The 18,020-nt window shown below is 42.6% G+C and overlaps 1 protein-coding gene across 1 annotated transcript; it reads right to left on the bottom strand.

The window, feature by feature from the left end:
• Window positions 1-15,371: 15,371 nt before the first annotated feature.
• On the bottom strand, window positions 15,372-17,096 carry LOC147641349 (UDP-glycosyltransferase 85A1-like). Its single transcript, XM_086820706.1, has 2 exons — window positions 16,523-17,096; window positions 15,372-16,444 (listed from the first exon to the last, which is right to left on the bottom strand). The coding sequence occupies exons 1-2, from the start codon at window positions 17,043-17,045 to the stop codon at window positions 15,507-15,509; spliced, it is 1,461 nt and encodes a 486-aa protein (XP_086676832.1). The 5' UTR covers window positions 17,046-17,096; the 3' UTR covers window positions 15,372-15,506.
• Between the last annotated feature and the right edge of the window lie 924 nt (window positions 17,097-18,020).

The following is an 18,020-nucleotide window of genomic DNA, read 5'->3' on the forward strand; positions in this document are numbered from 1 at the left end:
TATGGGACTTACGGGTTTGGTCAGATGAGCTCAGTTAGGTAAGGCTTTTGACTACGTTAGGGAAAAGTTATCCTGGTGGAATCGCCCGTGCTTTCCGAGCAAAGGAAGTTTTTTCGGGTTCGGTTTTGGAAAAACCGATGGATTAGTCTCTTGTCCAGATATCCGTGTGTGGGGCGAGGCCCCGAGTGTGGGACCCTGCCCCACACAAGAAGTGTTACTTCCGCTACTAGCACCCCTGAAATTGTTGCGCGGTGGGGACCAGGGATTTCACTGACGTAAACAAGAACATGTGAACATGTTAATAACATATGTTAATAACACAAAAAATATTGTGATCACATGTTATATTCACAAAGCTTTCACAAGGGCCTAAAAAAATTATCTTTGTCAGGCATAAAAAATCTTCTTAGGTGGCCACTGACCTGCTATTATGTGAAGATGGTAACATGAGAACATGTGAATAGCTTATTCCCATGTGTAGCCAAGCTTTTAAGGGGTTCCCAAATGGCAAGTGACCTGTTATTTTGTAAACGGTAACATGAGAACATGTGAATAACTTGTTCACATGTGTTATTATCACAAAAAATCTTGTGATCACGTGAATATTAAATCCCTGGTGGGGACAGGGATCTTACATTTCTTTACTTTGATCACTCTGATTCTTCTCATTTTCTTTAAGTTTAGGGCATTGTAGCTTACTCTATGACCCTTTCCCATGCAGTGAAAACATAAATTTTCTTTTCTAGCTCTTTCAAAATCTTCATTCATCATAAATTTTTGTGGTCCTTTAGACTTATTAGATTGGTCATTCTTTTAGTTAGGTCCCTTTCTTTTATTTTGACCTTATTGCTTGGAACCCTCCGACACACTAGATGTCCGTTGTGCATTCTCTACATGCTTTTTCTTTCCGATAGTGTCGTCAAAAATCTGAATTGCATCTTCTAAAGTTTTCAGGTCATTTTGTCTAACTTGATTCTTATAGTCCAAGTCTAATCCGCGAATAAATCCATAAATTTTATGAAAGTCATCCATACCTTTCAACTTGAGAATGATTTCTCTATAGTTGGATATATACTGAGTCAATGTGAGATTTCTCATCTGACAATTGTCCCACACTTCCCAATTACGATCCATCTCATTCTCAGGAAGCAATTGTTTCATGAATGCACTTTCAAATAAAGCCCATGTAGTAGGCTGATTTATATAGATGATGTGGATTGACGTGTGAATTGATGGGGATAGATATATGGATGTGTGGATAATGTGGATGGATGTATGGATGATGTGGATTGGTGTGTGGATGATGTGGATGGATGTATGGATGATGTGGAGGATTGATGTGTGGATGATGATTGGATGTGGAGGATTGATGTGTGGATGATGATTGGATGTGATTTGATGTGGGAATGATGTGATGTGATAGGGATCGATGAAAAAAAAATTGTGAGAAGATGAGAAAAGATGGGGACTAATGTGAAAGGATGTGGAGTGATGAGAAAAAATGAAAATATTGTTGGAACTGTATTTGTATGTGAAATCTGTTTTTAAATGACTGTTTTATGTCAAGAATGCTGGGGAAGCATTTTGACCATCTTGTGAATGAGGTCGTGGAGACCTATCTGTTAAAGTTGCAACTGCTGAGACGGAGAGTCAACGGAGGACGTCTCACGTAGCAAGGTCTCGGTTGAGGTCTTGACCAGCCTCGGTTTGATTTAAATGGTGAGCTTCCGGTACAGTGGATGAGGGACCAAGGAAGCAGCCTATGAGTGAAGCACTAGGTGACCTGCAAAAGGATCCTAGAGGATGCTGACCATCATACGGTGCTCGGGCTCTGGGTCACCGAAGATACCCACACTTATGTCGGGAAAGATATTGGAACAAGGAGTAAGAGTTGTTTTCTAAATTCGGGCATGGATCTAGTTGATTGACCTTGCTGGTCCTCAAATAGCTCTTTTATATGGATCCGTTGGTTGATCTTGTTGATCTTCAATGGAGATTCCATTTTTGATATGTGAATATATTGCCGGTTACTATGAGCTAGGAACTATCGAAAAGGCCCCGGACAGGTGGTGAGCGTTCTGGTTACCAACAATGATGCCATAGGTACACCGATGAAGGAATGATTGGAAATAAGGATTCAACCAGAGATTTTAAGGAGTATGATCAGTGACACAATGGTTTCATTAAAAGATTATTTTTAAAAGATGCTGATTTTGTGAAAAAAGCAATTTCATATTGGGTGTGTAAGTGGTGTGACTAGTTTTAAGTTTGCATGAATATCCGGCTAGGGGACCTGGGAACTCTTTTCCTTGGTATCCGAGATAAAACCTAACCAAATTCTTAATTGGATCCCATCACTACAGTGGTTGGGTGGTTGGCTAACCCATGGGACTAGATGGGGTTAGGCTGGTTTGATGGATCCCTAAAATGAGACTTAATTCTGTTATGGTACGATAGATGAAGTAAATCCCGGATAAAAATTGTCCTATGGAAAAGAATCAACGGCTGTACCTCTCAATGAGAAAAAAAGCGTTGGTCTCTATGATCCAAGTGCAATCTTTTCCTTGATCTGACTTTAATACTACGGGTTCGGTCAAATCAGTTCAGTTAATTAAGGCTTTTGACTACGTTAGAGAAAAATTTATCTTGGAGGAATCGCCCGTGCTTTCCGGGCAAGGGAAGTTTTTCCGGGTTTGGTTTTGGAAGAACCGATGGATTAGTCTCATGTTCGGATATCTGTGGGCGAGGCCCCGAGTGTGGGACCCTACCCCGTGTAAAAATTGCTACTTCCGCTGCTACCCCTGAATTCGTTGCGCAGTGGTGGGGATAGGGATCTTACACTAGGCAAAATAGATTTGTTATGCGAGTTGGTGACCAAGCTTTTGTTGCCAATCAAAAAGGCAAAGGTAAAGCTTCTTCACATGGTGGCTATAAGCCAAAATCAGAATCCTCAGTAAAGGATGCAAAAAAAGAAGGTGATAAGCCTAAAAAGAAGGGAAAGTGTCACTATTTGCACAGGAAACCAAGGCACTACATAAATGAGTGCAAGAAAAGACTAGAGAAGGAGAAAAAGAAAGAATCGGGCATGGATGTGGCTGATGCATCTGCACACCAAGTGCAGAGAAGAAGGAATCTGCAAGTTTTGCTCATCAAGATGATTAGGCATGGACAATACATTGCAGTTATGACCCTTTTGTTCATGATGTATGCATGATGTCAGTGGCAGAATAGGATACTTGGTACTTTGACAGTGGTGCTAGTAAGCACATTACTTCACACAAAAAAAATGTTCTCATCTTTGGAATCTATCCCAAGTGTGCACGAACCATCACATGTGCAAATGGTTCCTCGTATCCTATCAAAGGAGTTGTAGAGTTATGCTCACTATTGCAAATGGGGGCGCATTTACTCTTTCTAAAGTTTTATATGTGCCAGGCATTAAGAAGAACTTACTGTCAGTTTCAGCCTTAGTCTTGTCAGGCTTGATGGTGAAATTTGTGGATGATAGATGTACAGTGAGTCAGGATAGAAATGATGGTTATTGTTGAAATATACAAGTGAATAGGGTGTGTGCGGGAACAAGACCTTGGCAAGAGGTTGTAAAAGAGAATCTGTAAATGTGAGAGAACCTATGAAAAGGTGAGAAGAATCTACTGGGAGAGAATAAAGGATAGCATGAGAAGATTTAGGAAGTGTGGAGATATTCTGGGAGAGATGGAGAGAATCAAGCAAAAGAGGTGGAGTGAATCAAGGAGAAATCGGTGGGATTAGATGCTTAGATGTAAACTCTATAAATTGAGGCATCGGCCTAATGAGAATTTGCTGGTTTTTGATTATCCATGCCTACATTAAGCTATTAGTTAATTACTCACTAATCACATCTTAATTATTATCTAATCACTTTGTTAATGATATTGATTCTAGCATTTGATCCACCATAGCTCATCACATTGCTGTAATTTTAATAGTTATTCTATCATTGCCTCAGGTACCTTGTTTCATGACCTATACAAGATGGATGTATTTGAGAAATTGTAGCATGATGCTTGCTCAGTCTCTACGACTCGTTCTATGAGTGATGCAGAATTATGGCATCATGATTTGGCCATATAAATTATGGTAGTTTGTTACACATTCAAATGCATGATATGGTGTCTAAGTTTCCAACTCTTGAGACCCCTACTAGACATGTATGTGAGGGGTGTATTCTTGGTAAAATGCATTGGCCATCATTTCCAAAGGATGGATTTGTGAGAGTTGTTAAGAAATTACAGCTTATACACATAGTGATGTATTCTTGTTAAAATGCATCGGCCATCATTTCCAAGATGGATTTGTGAGAGTTGTTAAGAAATTATAGCTTATACACATAGTGATGTATGTGGTCCTATGAGGACACCATCTATTGGGGGGATATCTTTACTATGTCACTTTTATTGGATGATTACTCCAGATATAGCTGGGTGTATCCATTAAAGCAGAAGTCAGAGGTTTTTATGTGCTTTAGGCACTTCGTATCCATGCTGAAAATGCATGTGAATGTAAAGTTGGCACCCTTCATTTAGATTGAGGGGGGGACTGTATGTCTAAGGAATTTCATACATATAAGGATAGAAAAGGCATAAGGCATCAATGTATAGTGCTATACACACCTCAGCAAAATGGTGTGGCTGAGAGGAAGAACAGGTCTCATGGAGATGGCACGATGTATGGTGAAAGCCCAAGATTTACCTTATGGTTTTTGGTTATAGGCAACTATGCGTATAAATGCCCTACCAAGGCGTTGCAGTCTAAAACTCCTTATGAAGCTTGGCATGGCACGAAGCTTTCTATGGCTCATTTGTGTATTTTTGGTTGTCTTGCTTATGCTCTTGTGTCTGAGCAACAACGCAGTTAGGAATTTTTTGGACCCAAAAAGGGCCTCCTAAGAATTCCTAATTTTAAGAGATTAGAGCTTAAAAAGTTGGGCTTAAGGGAGACAAAGGCTATGATGACCCCTATTTTTTTGCCACATCATACCCCCTATGATCAGCCATACCCCCCTAGTTTCACTTCTAAAGAGAATATTCTCATACTCTCTCTCTTACTTTTTGACTTTTCTCATACTTTCTTACTTTTTGAATTTTTTATCTTCACTCTCTATAAATTGAATCTTTCTTGTCAGTTTGAAATCTCCTTTCTCATTAACTCCCACCATATCTCCCTTCTACACATCAGCAAAACATTCTCGTATTTAGGTGGGCCCCAAAAAGTGAAAATTTTTTATTTTTATTTTTTTACATTTTGAGGTGGAAAAAACACCACCCAACCAATATGTATGATGAAAATAAATTTTTTTCTCTAAAAAGCTTGTAATTCAAGGGTCACGTCAGAAGCCTGTCAGGAGCCAATACATCCATAACTAACTGTCAGGTCCCCACGACCCCATAAACATAACTAACTGTCAGATCAAATTGTGGGGACCCCAAAAATTATTATTTTTTAATTTTTCTCATAAATGTAATTTATTGATGAGAAAAACTCCATGTTAGTATATTTGTATATCAAAAATATCATTTTCTACTTAGAAAAATGGATTTGTGTTAAACCTACAACAACAGCAAAGTTTTAACAGTATTTCTCACTCACTCCCTCTCTCTCTCTCTCTCTCTCTCTCTCTCTCTCTCTCTCTCTCTCTCTCTCTCTCTCTCTCTCTCTCTCTCTCTCTCTCTCTGCTTTAGCTTCTTCCTCTGCTTAGCTATGGAGCTTTTGCAATCTGTGTGTATAGCCCCTTGTGAAGTTAGAAAACGAAAGGTTGATTTATACATTCGTATTCCTGAAGAGTATGGCAGCTCTAAAAAACCCCATCCTACTGATGCACAATCTGTCCAAGCTCATAGGATAGCTAAGGAGAAAAATGTAGATCTTTGGGTTGATGGGCATCTCTATCCAGTTGACCCTCCATTAAGAGCAAACCCTCCGTTATGCAATTTATCATCTTTTATGCAATTTGTTGGTGAAGGAGAGCTTGGCTTGTTAGGATACTGCAGAAGATTGACTACAAGTGGAGCTTGGCAAACCCATATTCTCCAATCTCAATTGCAAGCATCACAATTCAGCCTTTTATAATGTCAAGAAGGACTTAAAACATCATCAGATAAAATGAAAGAGATCCTCGCAGAGAATGTGGAGAAGGATGCAAAGATTCAAAGGCTAGAGGAACTTATCAAACGACTCAAAGCAACGCCAAATGGTGCTTGTGAACGTAAAAAGACATTGGCTGGTATAGAGTCTCTTGCGTTTAAAGGTGGAGTACGGAAGAAAAGGATTCGTACAACAAAGTAAGTAACATAAACTTTCATTATGCAGTCAGTGATTTAAACAAAATAGTCATGATTTGTGTTCTGCCAGGAATTTTCTGTAAGAGGTGTGTGGTTCTAATGAAGAAGGATGGAAGGATTTGGTCAAAGCCATTCTGAATACCAAGGATATTCTCTCAATTATTACTGACCCTCATCATCCTAAAATACACCAAGCTGTTGTCAGCAATGTAGTGAGCGAGATTACCACCTCCATCGATTCTTCATTAATTCAACATGCTTGTGATGCGGCTAGAATCAACATGAAAGGGTACCAAAGCAATTCGTCAGGTTGTAAAAGATGCATTTCTAAGATAAGGAATCACTAGCGCTTTATTTCCTACACTCAAGGTGATTCAAAATGTCAAGCGTATCAATAATGATGATGTGCAGCAAGCTATAGGACAATTTTATCACGTTGAGGGCACACTAACATTAGACACAGGGTCGAGCAGAAAGAAAATCAAGACAACAAGTACAGAATTTCACTATGATGTTTACAATAACATCTTTGTTCATATTGAGAGACTACAACAAGCTATGGTGAAGTTCTATGGTCTTCGTTTATTTGCAGTTTTGGGGAGCACACTTTCATTTGTGCTCAAGCTAGATGAGTGCCAAATTGTGAAAGGTCGGAAGCTAGAACGTATGAGCATTACGCTCATGAATGAGGCCATGATTTGTGCATGGGAAAAGACTACCAAACCAAGTTTTAGTGTGCAATCTCAGCAGAAAGAGGTATGGTGGCTTGGTGCATTCGTCGAGGTACCGAGGGAGAAACATGAGGTATTGACATGGATGTTTGAAAGGACTCCCTGGATAACAGATGTAATCAAAAAGAAAATTGATGGTCAACTTTTAGATGTAGAAAACATAGAAAAGTTCAAGGTGGATTGGCATCTTGGGGAGATTTGAAGACAATTAAATGCATGATGGATTGTGCTCAAGGCGCGATTCAAAAATACAAGACATGGAGGTGGAGCTTCTATAGGAGGAACACGTACAAACTATCTACAAGAGAAGTTCAATTGGTTTTATCGCACAACCTTTGGAAGGGTATTGGTTAGGGAGCGGGCCCAACAATCTAAGCTTGCGCAAGAGGCATGCAAGGCTGCAAAAAGTCATGCTCGGCTTGAATGGTTGTGAACCAATGCTCCCCATAGGCATGGTGCTTGGCGTGCACGAATGAGGAGACAAGGGAGGCTTTGGGTTGTGCACGCACCAGCATAAATCTAGATGTAATAAGACTAAGAAAATAAGTTTAGTTAGGTTTTTTTTCCCCTTAAAAAGACTATTAATAGTTCCTTCTCTCACTTCATTTTTATTTCACTTTTTTAGAGAGCTTGAGCTCAAGATCTACGTAGACACCCACGTAAGGACACCAGCATCACCATGTTAGCATAGTCGTACATGGATATGGCACGCACCAAGAACACCGCACGTGTTACCATGCCTTCACAAAAGACAGTGCAAGGCACCCAACGACCACATACTGGCGACACCACGGAAGAGAGTTACCCCTTGGATTCTAGGACATGCCCAATGGGATCACCAGAGTCCACCAACCCTCCTCCCACAGCAACACCAGCGCACACATATGCAGGCCCTTCTAGTGGGAGCAAGCATGTGAAGAAGACCCCATAATGCAGCCACCCCAGAGATCAAGACAGAGAGGCCAATGATGAGCAATTCGACTGGGTTGGTGAAAACATTCCTACATTACGTAGCACCATACTAGGTGGCAAGACGCTGATACCAGGACAGGGTGCCCTACCTACTTGGGAGGAACTTGATACACAGGTACCACAGCAACAGGAGGAGGAGGATTTAGACTATGAGAGAGACCAAGAGGAGGTTCCTGCAAGTGCGCACAAGCGTAGAAAGGTCAAGCTCTTCAAGCCAAGAAAGTCCCAACCTTGCCAACGCACTAACACAACATAGAGAGCTCCAAGGAGAAGGATGCGCCAAGGGCATAGGGCTCTACAAGAAATCAAGTTTTATCAGAGGAACACTGAGTTGCTAATAAGAAGAGCCCCTTTTGCTCGCACAGTGAAGGAGATTCTCCAACAATAGAGAGCAGAGTTCCGTGTGTAGGGGATTGCCTTTGAAGCATTGCAAGAAGACTTCGAGGCTTACATTGTTGGGCTTTTTGAAGACACCAACCTCCTTGCAATACATGCAAAGAGGATTACCATATCTGCCAAGGACATGCAACTAGCTCGGCGCATTTGAGGCGAGCGAGACACGATCTAGAGATCTTAGATGTTAACCTTTTTTTTGAAACAACTCTTTTGTTTCAAACCCCCCTTTGTAACAAGCCTATCTGGCTTTCATTTGTAACCTTTTGATAATTAAAATTTTAAGTTTCTCTTACAATGTCTCGGTGTCATCATGTTTGTTTAACATGGAGTGTCTATCATGTGCCAGTTTGTCACCCAAGGCATCAGAAATACTCCTGGGGACTAAGGAAGCTGTGCTAGAACAGTGCGAATTTGGCCTCTGCAACGGCGATGTAGGCTCAAAATTCGCACTGTTCTGGCACTTCTCCCCTAGCCACTCAGGATCATTTCTTTTATAATGAAGTTGAGCACACTAATTGTGAGAAATAGTAGTTTATAAGATAAAAACACCTTTAATCATGTGTAAAAATATAGTGTTTATCATCCAATACATCAGAATTGCTCCTAGAGGATTGGGGAAGCTATGCCAGAACAGTGCAAATTTAGGCTCTGCATTGGCGGTTGAGGCTCAAAATTTGCACTGTTCTGGCACTGCTCCCCCAGCCACTCAGTATCATTTCTGATGCATAATGAAGTTGAGCACACTAATTGTGAGAAATAGTAGTTTATAAGATAAAAACACCTTTAATCATGTGTAAAATATAGTGTTTATCATCTAATGCATCAGAATTTCTCTTGGAGGACAGGGGAAGCTATGCCAGAATAGTACGAATTTAGGCTCTCCACCGGCGATGCAGGCTCAAAATTTACACTGTTCTGGCACTGCTCCCCGAGCCACTCACCAGGATCATTTCTGATGCATTTATAATGAAGTTGAGTACACTAATTGTGAGAAACAATAGTTTGTAAGATAAAAACAGCTTTAATCATGTGTAAAATTACATTGTTTGTCATCCACTACATCAAAATTGCTCCTGGAGGATTGGGGAAGCTATGCCAGAACAGTGCGAAATTAGGCTCTGCAACGGCACGATGAAGGCTCAAAATTCGCACTATTCTAGCACTGCTCTCCCAGCCACTCAAGATCATTTCTGATGCATTTATATATAATGAAGTTAAGCACACTAATTGTGAGAAATATTAGTTTATAAGATAAAAACATCTTTAATCATGTGTAAAAATATAGTGTTTATCATCCAATGCATCACAATTGCTCCTGGAGGACTAGGGAAGCTATGCCAGAACAGTGTAAATTTAGGCTCTACAACGGGCGATGCAGGCTCAAAATTCGCACTGTTCTGGCACTGCTCCCCGAGCCACTCAAGATCATTTCTGATGCATATAATGAAGTTGAGTACACTAATTATGAGAAATAATAGTTTATAAGATAAAAACAGCTTTAATCATGTGTAAAATTACATTGTTTGTCATCCAATGCATCAGAATTGCTCCTGGAGGACTGGAGAAGCTATGTCTAAACAATGCGAATTTAGGCTCTGCAGCGGTGGTGCAGGCTCAAAATTTGCATTGTTCTGGCACTGCTCTCCCAACCACTCAGGATCATTTCAGATGCATTTATAATAAATTTGAGTACACTAATTGTGAGAAACAATAGTTTATAAGATAAAAACGGCTTTAATCATGTGTAAAATTACATTATTTGTCATCCACTGCATCAGAATTTCTCCTGGAGGACTGAGGAAGCTATGCTAGAACAGTGCGAATTTAGACTATGCAGCGGCGGTGCAGGCGCACTATTCTAGCACTGCTCCCCCAGCCACTCAGGATCATTTCTGATGCATTTATAATGAAGTTGAGTACATTAATTATAAAAACAGTAATTTACAAAATAAAATACCTTTAATCATGTATAAAAATACATTATTTGTCATCCAATGCATCAGAATTGCTCCTGGAGGGCTAGGGAAGCTATGCCAGAACAGTGCGAATTTGGGCTCTACAACAACGGTGCAGGCTCAAAATTGGTCTCTGCTGTCGTCGCCTCTCCCAGCAAATGTGTCAATTTCAACCACCCTCTGCAATCAAAGAAAAAATCAAAATATTTTCTGATACATAATTACAAATGTTTCTAGGTTGTAAAAGGTCGATTATTACCTCTTGCTCAATGTCTTCTTTTGCCAAAGTGCTGGTGGGGGCGGAGAGGTCAATCGAGGACTTAGCCTCATCCTTTTTTAGTGCTTTGGTCTCCTCCATTACTCCAGTAGCAAGGGTATCCTTTTCAGCCTCTAGCTTGTCTTGTAAGGTTGTGAATTCCTCCTCTGAAACTAGGGCTTGCTCCGCGTGCAGACTGAGGTTGGACGTATCAAGGTCCACCTCACATCGCGTGCATATAATGCCCAAGCATTCATCCATTCTCAAGCTAGCTGTCTTTTCAAGGTCATGAAGAAATAAGTATTCTTCACCTTCCACCACAATGGTGCTCAAGAGATCATTGATCTCAAGCTCTGGCAGCACCTTGCTCTCCTCGTGTGGGGAAGATGGCCCCGCATCTTCTACTACAGTGGGCTGTTCAGCTACAGATTGTGCACCCTCTGGAACATGCTCTGATGCAAGCTGCTCTTCTACACCAGCACTCGTTCCTACTGCCTTCACTTCCTTGTCATCCCTCAAATACCCTGCCAAATGTAATGTAGGCATCTCTACCTCCTCATCCGAATCCTCATCTCGTTGATGAGGAACGCAAAAGTGGCGAGCCACGAGAGGAACCTAGTTCCTAAATTTCCCTTCCCTAACCTCTTCACCTCCTGCTTATTGAAGGTACAGTAAGCTCCTACAGGGATGCAGATGTTGTCGATGAAGCGTTCAAGGCATTGGATGTAGGGGGGGCGGGCATATTGTTGAATGTACTTAAGTAGCTCAACAGGCACCCATCGATCATTGGGGCAATGGGAAAAGGAGATGGAGTGGGGAGCCAAGTATTGCTCCATGTATGCAATCTGTGTCTCATAATGTTGGGACGCAAGGGCGAGCAACTTTTCAAAGTCGACTTCACGAGAGAACATGACAAAGAGCTCGCTCTTGCATGCCCGCCCAAGGGGTGGTGGAGAGGAACTCACAGAAGTTGTCAAAGTGGGTAGCCATGTGAATGCAAAGAGATAGTGTGAGCTCATGCTTGGTCTCTATCGCGTGAAAATGAGAAAGAAGGCACCTTTGGCTATTTATAGAGTTAAAATTTAAAGTTTGGCCTTTTCACACTAGACCACTAGACAAAAAAATTACAGTTTGCAAAATTATTAATATTTCAATTAAATAAAGATTCGTTGAAAAAAGAGCCTACTACAAAATTACAAGCATGTCATCTAATCTAAAATTGTTATAATGTCTTTATTTTTTGCCCCTCTTGTGACATTTATTTCATGTTGATCTCCATCTCCTTGTTGACTTGAAAGCTTGTCATTGCCTTCACCTTGATCGTGAAACTCTTGCCCCTCACGTGCATCAAAACAGAGGCTATTTTTCCATATACTCAGTTCATCTTCAAGCTCTTCCACATGCCTACTATGTGTTGGTAGGGCTATGAACCTTGTTGCTGAAAATTCAAGGTCCCCCATTTGCCATGATTCTGAGACCATGGTTGTCCCCTCCTTACGCTTCCCATTCCGTAAAAATATAAAAAGTGGCACAATAACCAGAAAGTGTAAGGGTTAACTCTAGACATGCAGTGGAATCAGATAAACCTTTCTTCTCATCAACTTGAAACTTGACTCTTCCACATTGTCAAAGCCCATGATGCTAAAGTGTTGACGCAGGTCTGTTAGGCTCCAATGCTTGCTTCCTACCACTCACTCAATCCATCCATTTTGCATCATCACAGCTACCTCAATAGGCATAATTTCTTCTTCTGAGGCTTGAAGTGGGATCCATGTCCCGTGCTTTTGCATCCATCTTTGGTAGTGCAGACGCATGTACAAAATAGAGCGTGCCTTCAAGAACCTAGAAGACACTGTAGAATCTGCTACATTGCACTTATACACATCACCCTGATGTGATCCCTCATTAACCTCCCAACCCTCTCCTAGTAATCCTTGAATGAGGTTAGACCGTACCTCCTTACAAATATACGTTATTTTTGTTTGGTGCATTGGCATGGAATTGAACATGTACACAAAAACATGTAAAGGACAAAACCAAAGTTAGCCCTACTGACCTAGATGCCTTTGAAAACTTGAGTGATGTCTTGATATCACTTACCATCTTAAACTTTAAGCATAAGATGGTCCAAGCATCAGGTTTGGGCCATTCGGGATTGTTAAGAGGGGGGTTGGGGATCTCTTCTAGCTTTCCAAATAAACCTGGTTTTTTATCTACAAAATATGAGTGAGAAAAGAAAAAGATATTGTTCTGTACAAGATCACTTGGGCTTTGAGATACAAACATTGCCTCTCCAATGGATGCATACATAGCATAGAAAACTCCAATGAGGCTTTGGAGTGGTTGTTCCTCAACATAATTAGAGGGGAAAATATCTGCAGAGAGACATAAGAAAATGGAGAATCATAAGAAAATTTGAAACAAAAAATCCAATATTAGCATGTTGTTAAAGCTGTGTTTATGTTACACTGACAATTTGAAGGAAACCTTGGTCGTTGGCCTTGAATGTACAGGTGTCCAAGGGTATACACATGTTGCATTATGGCAACCAGTCCTTCCTTCTTAGTATGCTTGAAGCCTTGTAGCCGCCCCTTCCAATGATGTAGTATATTCCCCAGCTGACGTACTCGATGTGGTCCCTTAGAGCTTGGCTGCATGTAGACCCAAGCCCCAACCTTGAATCTTGTTGGAGCCCAAACTCCATTCTCATCTCTTGTGTTATGTAGCACAAGCTCTTCCACCTTCTCCCTAGGTCTTCTCACATTACTGGAAGAGGCCATGGTGGTAAGAAAAGAGAAGAAGGGAAAAGAAAAGCTTGTTTTACAACAGAAGAGTGGAGAGGAGAGAAAGTTCAAGGTTTTCAGTGCAACAATGGAAAGCTTAAAAGAGGGTTAGAGTTTGAGAATAGGCTTCCTCAACCTACAGTAGACTAAAGAGGGATAGAAAAACAATGGAGAGGGAGGGAGCTTGAGAGAGAGAGAGAGAGAGAGGGAGATTGAGAGGGAGGGAGCTTGAGAAGGAGGGAGAGCTTGAGAGGGATGGAGTTTCTGCAGCAATGGAGAGCTTAGAAAAAGAAAGAGGGAGAGGGAGCTTGAGACTGAGGGAGCTTGACAAGGAGGGAGAGCTTGAGAGGTATGGAGTTTCTGCAGCAATGGAGAGCTTAGAAGAGGAAGAAAGAGGTTCAAAATGAGCTTTCCAAACCTAGAGTATGTTGGGGGGAAGTTTGAGAGGGAAACACACTTTTGGGAAAAAATAAAATGTTTTAATTTTTAGGGTTTTGCATCTGCGCGATTCTAGGTGGGGGACCTCTAAGTTTGGGCCCAAGAGGTAGGGGGACAAGAGTAGTAATTAGGCCCCATTAGCAAACCAAAGCCTAGGCCCCCTAGGGTCAAAGAAGTCAAAAATGTGCACCCAGCCCTCTTCCTGTTGGTCCATTCCTAATCAAAAGTTAATCCAAGAGGCCCTCTTTGGGTCCAAAAAATTCCTAATGCCTCACACTCAAATGGCTACAGAGGATTGAAATAATGCACCCCATGGGGAGTAATCACTAGATATTTTATTCAAAATGCCTCAGGACTTCCTGGGCGATGGCCAAACTTCTCTTTGGAAACATAGGATTGCTTTAAGAGGCAAGTGTACAGTCAAACAATCAACTCCAGTGAACGGACTGGTGGCTGGGTGGCATGAGCTCTTCACTAGTCTACAGTGGAAAGGCCAACGGCCTCTTACTCTTTGGCGACAGGGCATTGGGCAAGAGCATCTAGTGGTCAGTGTGCAACATGGAAAATGGCAAGCCACAAGCATTGCGGGATGTCAACCAGGCTCGAAAACTTCACAGAAAGGGAGTGCAGACGTGGAATGATATATGGGATAATATAATTGCCCAATGGATGGAATGGGACTTTATTGTTTGTCGGCTTGGCCTTGCTCCTCGCGCTCATGCTGCCCTACAAGCCGCTGCAGAGGTGCTCCTGTTTCCCTGGCCAACTGCATTGTGCCTAAAAGTTGACAACTGGCTCGCCAATTGGGCCACCAACAAGGGTAAGCTACTTCCTGAGTTGAAAGGAGCTGATCTATACATGCCCAAGACGCACTGGTTTTTGGAAGTCTTGCTCATCAATGGAAACCTCCAAGTTCCATCAGAAACTAGGTCTGACGTATAGTGGCAATATGGTCTATACGACACCGTCTCTGTGGGTTAATGTTTTTCTTTGGAGGCTCCTGTATCTCAAGCTCCCTACAAGAGCTCCCTACAAGAGACAAACTCACTAGCTGGTCCCCAATCTCATCGATGTGCCCTTTCTGTAACACCCATAGGGAGGACCCTTTTCACATCTTCTGGGCATGCCCAATAGCTCAAGCTCTATGGAGAGGAACAAGGAAGTGGCTCGACAACAGGGACACACATCATCAATTTACCTGGAAGCACGCGCTGCTTGGGGACATCACAATGCTTAATCAAGCATTAGCCAGTATCTGGCCTTGGATCAGATACACAGTCCTGCAAACAGAACCGGCTAGCCCGAAATCAACTTGTCTTTTGATGGTGCCCTCATATACAACACGCCGAATAGAAGGAAGAGGTGTTTGTAGCTAAATTAAAAATTATCACTGGCCCCTTTAAGTCGAAGCTACTAGACTCAATTACTCATCAGCACTTAGCCTATTGATCACAGGGAACATTTCATCTTTTTTGTAACTAAACGATATTAATAATAAAATTATCCTTTCTAAAAAACAGTTTTAAGCCACACGAAATACGAAATATATTATATCAAAATACGAAATGATGTTTGTATTATTAGCCTACATAGGAGATATACGAAATGTTATTATATTATATTTAGCCGACGGGAATCAAGGTCAAAACTCTCGATCATTCATGACGTGGTGAGAAGGCGTGAACGAAAGATTCGATGTTTCGTTGGGACAATCCTCCAGGTTGTCGGCTGCAGCTTGCAGCTTCGCTCAGCTTGGAGGCGTTCTTCCACAGCGTCTTGCCTTCTTGGCCTTCCATCAACGCTCTCACTACTCTCTCCACTTCACTTCTGTCCACCAAACTCCCCCCATCCGATCCGGCTTCAAATCTCAGCCCCACTCGCCATTCCTCCACGATGTACTTGGCGTCAAGCTGTTGGTCGGCGAGGTACGGCCAGCAGAGCATGGGGACGCCTGCGGAGATGGCTTCGATGGTGGCGTTCCAACCGCAATGGGTCAGGAAGCCGCCCACAGAGGGGTGGAAGAGCACGCGAAGCTGGGGGACCCATGGGACGATGCACGAGCGGTTCTTGGTGGTTTCCAGGAACTCGGGTGGCATTTCAGAGGCGTCTTGCAGGAGGTCTGGGCGGAACGCCCAAAGGAACCTCTGCCCACTCGCTTCAAGGCCGGCAAGCACCTCCTCGAATTGCTGCTTGGAGAGGAGGGTGATGCTGCCGAAGGAGACGTAGAGAACGGATCGGAGCGGTTGCTGGTCGAGCCAGTGCAGGCAGTGGTCCTCTTCCCTCCACAGGCTGGTGCTGCTCTCTCCCTCCAGGTGCTCGACGAGCGGACCCACCCCATAGATAGGCTGCGGCAGAAGCTTGGCCATGGCTTCGAAGGCGGGCGCCTCCAGCTCGTCGAAGGAGTTGACGACGATGGAGTGGGAGCTCTGGTAGGCTATCTGGCATTGACGCACCATGAGCGGAACCAAGCGATCAGTCTCTTCCACAATATGCTTAAAAGGCGGCATGTCTCGGTTGCGCAAGGGCGGCAGCCCAGGTAGATCCTCGCAGAACATCTCCGCCGGCCTGTCCCGGTGGATGCTTAATCGAATGACTGCCAAAATTAGTCGAATTAGAACCCATGACAATGAGATAAAATATATTTTGGTGCGAAGAGGTCGACGCTGCTTACCCTCTTCGAGAGGCAAGAGGCCAGTGTGGATGTAGAAGAAAAATAGATTCACACTCTGGCTTGACGGGAAGAGAGACACCCTGGGTATGCCCAGCTTGTCCGCCACCCCCTGCGTTGGGCCGGACATGAAGACATCCGAGATCAGGCAGGTGACGGGAGGACCTTCTTTGGAGATGCGTTGCAGCAAGCGCTCGATGGGATCGCTGAGCGCTTGGGTAGCAGTGAGAAAATCGGCAAAAGACAATCGGAAGTCATTGGCCAGGTCCAGCCCATCGATGGGGATGCTCACTCTGCGAATATCTAGCGCTGAAGCGTGAGCAGCTTCCTGTCTCAGCTGCTCATCACTACTAGCTGTGCTGCACTGCAGGATGCGCCGGTGGATGGGGTCGATGTTGACGAAGGTGATGATGAACCCATTGGAAGCCAAGGTCATGCAAAAGCGCATGAGGGGATTGAGATGACCTTGGCCAGGCAAGGGGATGGCCACTGCGTGAGGTCTCTCATGGTGCTCCTTCTGCGCCATGAAAGAGGGTTGTTGTTGTCGTTGAGTGTGACGCTCGTCTCCTGCAAAAAAAAGCGGTACGCATGCGTATGGAAAGGACTCGTTCAACGAATGTACGATCATAATTTTATTGTATTTGGGAAAATCGATCTTTGAGCTTTTGAGTCTGTGCCAAAAATCCTGCCATGCCAATTTGGCATTCTTAATGCCAGCAATGTGACTAAGCACATCATCACCCACATGTTGAGCAATAAGCCCCAATGCTTTGTTATTTTGAAGTGGCTCAACTTCTACTTGTTCATCCTCAATTAGGGGTAAAAGCCCCTTACACATAAGCAAGTACATGGTCTTTCTTTTTCACGTGTAAAACCCATCACCATTAAATCTTGACACAATATCTACATGCTCCATGACGAGAGGGTCTTGCCATGAGCTTCTGGGGGGGGGAGGGGGAGGGGGAGGGAGGGAGGTTCACTATATGTAAACCCTCTATATCATGTGCGTTCAAGGTCTATTTTAAAAACCCCTTATCTGTGAATTTTTCATGAATAAATTACACTTTTTTTCTATTCAATCTATAAATACCACCTTTAAATGGTGTCCTTTTGTATGTTAAAAATAGATTTTTAAAATCCCTTTTGTTGAACCCATGTGCTACGCTTACATACTTATGAGTGACCCCTCCGAGGAGCTTATGCCATGTCTTTGTAGGAGTGTCTGTACTCTCTTACAAATTGGTGATATAATCTTTAGTGAAACTTGATGCAATAAGAAAAGTGTATAATGCAATGATAACAAGAAAATATTTGTATTTTGTGGTGTTGGAGATGATAATATAAGAAAAGTAATGCTTAACAGATAGATCTAAGATTTCTTTGCTTCTTGGACTTTCACCATACACAAAGGGCAATTTGATATGATTTAATACTTAGATATTAGAAATACACCAAAATATCATGTAACATTGGAAATATGGGCATACGGTTCTATGGTCTA

The sequence above is a fragment of the Cibotium barometz genome, chromosome 2, assembly GCF_041138505.1.
Source record: "Cibotium barometz isolate CiBa-2024 chromosome 2, ASM4113850v1, whole genome shotgun sequence".
Taxonomy (NCBI): domain Eukaryota; kingdom Viridiplantae; phylum Streptophyta; class Polypodiopsida; order Cyatheales; family Cibotiaceae; genus Cibotium; species Cibotium barometz.

Bases quoted from the DNA above. Each gene is read 5' to 3' on its own strand.
- LOC147641349 (XM_086820706.1), bottom strand. From the start codon at position 17,045: ATGGCGCAGAAGGAGCACCATGAGAGACCTCACGCAGTGGCCATCCCC. The intron at 16,445-16,522 runs GTAAGCAGCGTC...TAATTTTGGCAG, and splicing joins CCTCTTGCCTCTCGAAGAGG to TCATTCGATTAAGCATCCAC.